This window comes from Buceros rhinoceros, unplaced genomic scaffold (assembly GCF_000710305.1).
Source record: "Buceros rhinoceros silvestris isolate BGI_N320 unplaced genomic scaffold, ASM71030v1 scaffold7831, whole genome shotgun sequence".
Taxonomy (NCBI): Eukaryota; Metazoa; Chordata; class Aves; order Bucerotiformes; family Bucerotidae; genus Buceros; species Buceros rhinoceros.
This window is the reverse complement of record NW_010392437.1, coordinates 15,544-18,793: the sequence shown is the minus strand read 5'-3', so window position 1 is coordinate 18,793 and position 3,250 is coordinate 15,544. Positions and strand designations below refer to the sequence as shown.

The 3,250-nt window shown below is 56.2% G+C and overlaps 1 protein-coding gene across 1 annotated transcript in view; it reads right to left on the bottom strand.

Annotated features, from left to right (window-relative positions):
• Positions 1–3,250, bottom strand: part of LOC104500761 (hydrocephalus-inducing protein homolog) — a gene marked incomplete at both ends in the record, with an annotated part of 35,510 nt that overhangs the window by 19,607 nt on the left and 12,653 nt on the right. Inside the window, 4 exons of the mRNA XM_010144469.1 lie at positions 1–82; positions 1,271–1,412; positions 1,881–2,064; positions 2,334–2,486. Coding sequence (XP_010142771.1) covers positions 1–82; positions 1,271–1,412; positions 1,881–2,064; positions 2,334–2,486 — 561 coding nt within the window. The remainder of the gene's footprint in view (positions 83–1,270; positions 1,413–1,880; positions 2,065–2,333; positions 2,487–3,250) is intronic.

The window sequence follows — 3,250 nt, the reverse complement described above, 5'->3', positions numbered from 1 at the left end:
CTTCAGCTCTTCTTCCTCCTTCGAGCGTTCTAGCTGCTGCCGGTGCTTTTCCTCCAGCTCTCGAGCCAGCTGCTCCGCCTCCCTTCAGCAAATCAAACAGATCAAACAGATCTCTGAGAGTCACCACCAGAAAATGGGGTTCACTGCAATCCCAGCTGGTCCTGCACTTGAGTCAATGACCCCGAGGCCAAGCAGAACCATTAGATCATCTCCATGGACTTCCCTCAACCTGGGGAGGCTGGGAACAAAGTAAGGAAAGGTGGGAGGGGACCTCCCAGCCAAACCTAGGCTTTGCTGTCATAAGGTCTCAGTTGTGCAACTTCTCCAGTAAGGTCCACTGGGACACCTCCAGCACACTGCCCAAGACTGATCCACCACCCATCCACCCTCTCTTGATTTCCCAGTGTAAACCAGCTCACCAATCACTAATACCTCCTCATCCCTGCACCAATACTTGGCCTATCCAGCCCTTCTCCCTGGGCATCGCCCGCTCCTTTGTGAGGATAGTCCCAGCCATCAGAAAAGCAAAGGCTGCAGGAACTCCCCTTTGCTGGCTCTGAACAACCACGTTTCCTGCCGGAGCCCAGCCGTGACCATGGGAAACTTGTGCCGCCTGTCCTGGAAATCACGATTTGAAGCAGCCCTAGAGATCTCCTCCCAGGGGAACAAACTTCCACCGGGCCTGAAAAGTGCTGTAGCACACGCTCGCTGTAAGCTGGTCCCGTCCCAGTGTCACCCTTATCCTATGCACGCCCTGAACCGGGCTGCTTTGCTGCATCCAAGCTTTCCCAGGCTCAGCTGCTGCTGACGCTGAAGACCAGCCTAAGAGACCCTAAGCCATAAAAGCTGGTGTTGCTCTGGAAGGAAAACCTTGGCAAAGCAGCATAGCAAGGACTTCACCTACAGCAGGACTGGGATCTAAACCACCCACCCCACAACCCCTCTGGTTTGGGGAAGAAGGGCAACGAAGAAGACAAGAATCAACATAATTAACTTAGAGACACTTCTAAGTGCGGTGGCAAGGGAAGGGCAGCGCCCAGCTCCCTGCGGCCAGCGTCTAAGCCGGAGGGTGCACCGCCGAAATGGAGATGTTCTCATCTCCCCAGAGCAAGGTGCTTCCTCTGCTGGGACCCAGCGAGGTGGAACTGGCCAACCTTGTGCTGCTGGTGACAGACGCTGTTGGCCCTTGCTCTGTAACCCCTCTGAGCTCAACCAAGGTCTCTGGAGCAGGGAAACCCTTCGGGCAGTTACCCACGGAAGTCTTACAGACCTCTTCTTCCTCTCACGCTGGGCTTGTCGTATGCTGATATTAAACTGAGTTTTCTCCTCCTCGGTGAGGGCATCATACTCATCCTCGTCCGTCTCCCAGAGACGTGCTCTCTCCCTCCTGGCAGCTTCTTCCCGCTCCCGTTCTTCAGCACAGACCAGAGGAGAAACCATTAGCGACTGCAAGCAGAGCTTTCTGCTCTGGGGGAGCTGCGAGGATTCACAGCTCTGACCTGACCCAGCCTATCATCCAGCCAGGAGATGCTGGGGAGCTCATGGCCCTGCTCCAGAACTCAGATATTTGCCCAAACTATCGCCGGCTGGTGAGTTCCCGTGCCTTGCCCGGCTCACGTGCGCCAGCGGGGTGGACAGCTGGCTGCCACCAGATGAGGACTGAGCCACAACGGCTTCCACTAGGGCTCAAGCTTTAATGTTAGAGACTAAGGTGAGTCTTATAGCCTCAGCTCTGTGAGCCAAGCGCTGCCTACACCGAGGCAGAAGAGGGAAGAATTAATAACAACATTTCGTACAAGCTCTGCTGACAAGCCAGATACACACGGACAAGGCTGGAGGCTTGAGAGAAGGTAGGAGAGGTGGGAGATGAAGGGTCTCACCTTCCTGCTCTTTTGTGGCTGTCTCTCTGGCTTTGAAAGCGGCATAATCCTGGGACAGGTTCACAAAATAGATATAACGTCGATTTCTGACAGCTTTGAGCAGGCAGAGGAGAGCAGATGCCGTGTTGCATGCAAAGAGGGTCTCCAGGCCGTCGAACACCACTCCCTGGTAACAGTCGCTCAACTGCAAATCAAGTCAGAAATGAAGAGAAAAATCAGCTCTGGCACGATGGGGCTAGTCAGCAAACCCAGGTGGCAAAGGACAACGGCCAGCACGAGCTCTCATCTTTCCCCACATTCTGCCAACTTAGGGCATCTGCAGTTTCATCCCAGGACCCCTGCACGCAGCCCAGGACTCCTCCAACCGCAGACACAAGCCGTCTCCTCCCCAGGTCGCGCCTCCTGCCTGGCACTCTGTAGCAGGACCATCTCACTGGCCCCCACCCCACCCACCTGCAGCCTCTCAGAGAGGATGGTCACCAGCAAGTCCTCGGGCAGCACGCAGCTCATAAAGCCCAGCTCTCCTGCGGTGCTGCCTCTGACGCTCAGCCATTGCTGCGCAGGAACACAGGGAGGGGGAAAGACGAGGCGAGAACTGGATGAGCTCTGCAAGGTTGAACACCACAAGCAAAATAAACCACTTTGGAAACCTCTGAAAAAGTCCAACGGCTGCGCTTGGAGCTGGGGTCTCTTGCTAGTGGGAGACTAGGACAAAACTGCAGGCAAACAGCTCCAGGGGACAACTCTGGCACATCCCTTGGCCAGCAGAGACCCAAGCTTGCAAGCCCCTGGTGCAACATCCCAGGGCTTTGCCCACCGCCTGCACCACGTTAAGCAGGACTGCACTTTGCCAACAAACTCCTAAGTCTTGGTAGAGTTTTTCTGCCAGAGCACAGGGTGTTGTCCCCATCCTGAGCCATGCCCAGCCTGCCCTCTGCGCTACATATACCTCTGTACTGGGCACTGGGGAGGCTGCACCTTGAATCCTGGGTTCAGTTCTGTCCCCTCGCTGCCAGAAGGACATTGAGGGGCTGGAGCGTGTCCAGAAAAGAGCAGTGGAGCTGGGGCAGGTCTGGAGCACAATGTGCTGAGGAGCGGCTGAGGGACCTGGGGGTGCTGAGCCTGGAGCAAAGGAGGCTCCGGGGAGCCCTTCTGGCTCTGACAACTGCCTGACAGAGTTGGAGCTTGGGAACTTGGTCTCTTCTCTCAAGAAACAAGCAACAGGATGAGAGGAAACAGCCTCAGGTTGTGCCATGGGAGGTTGAGGCTGGACAAGAGGAACAATTTCTGTCCCGCTGGGGTTGTGCAGGCATGTCCCAGGCTGCCCAGGGCAGTGGTGGAGCCCCCATCCCTGGAGGGGTTTCCCAGCC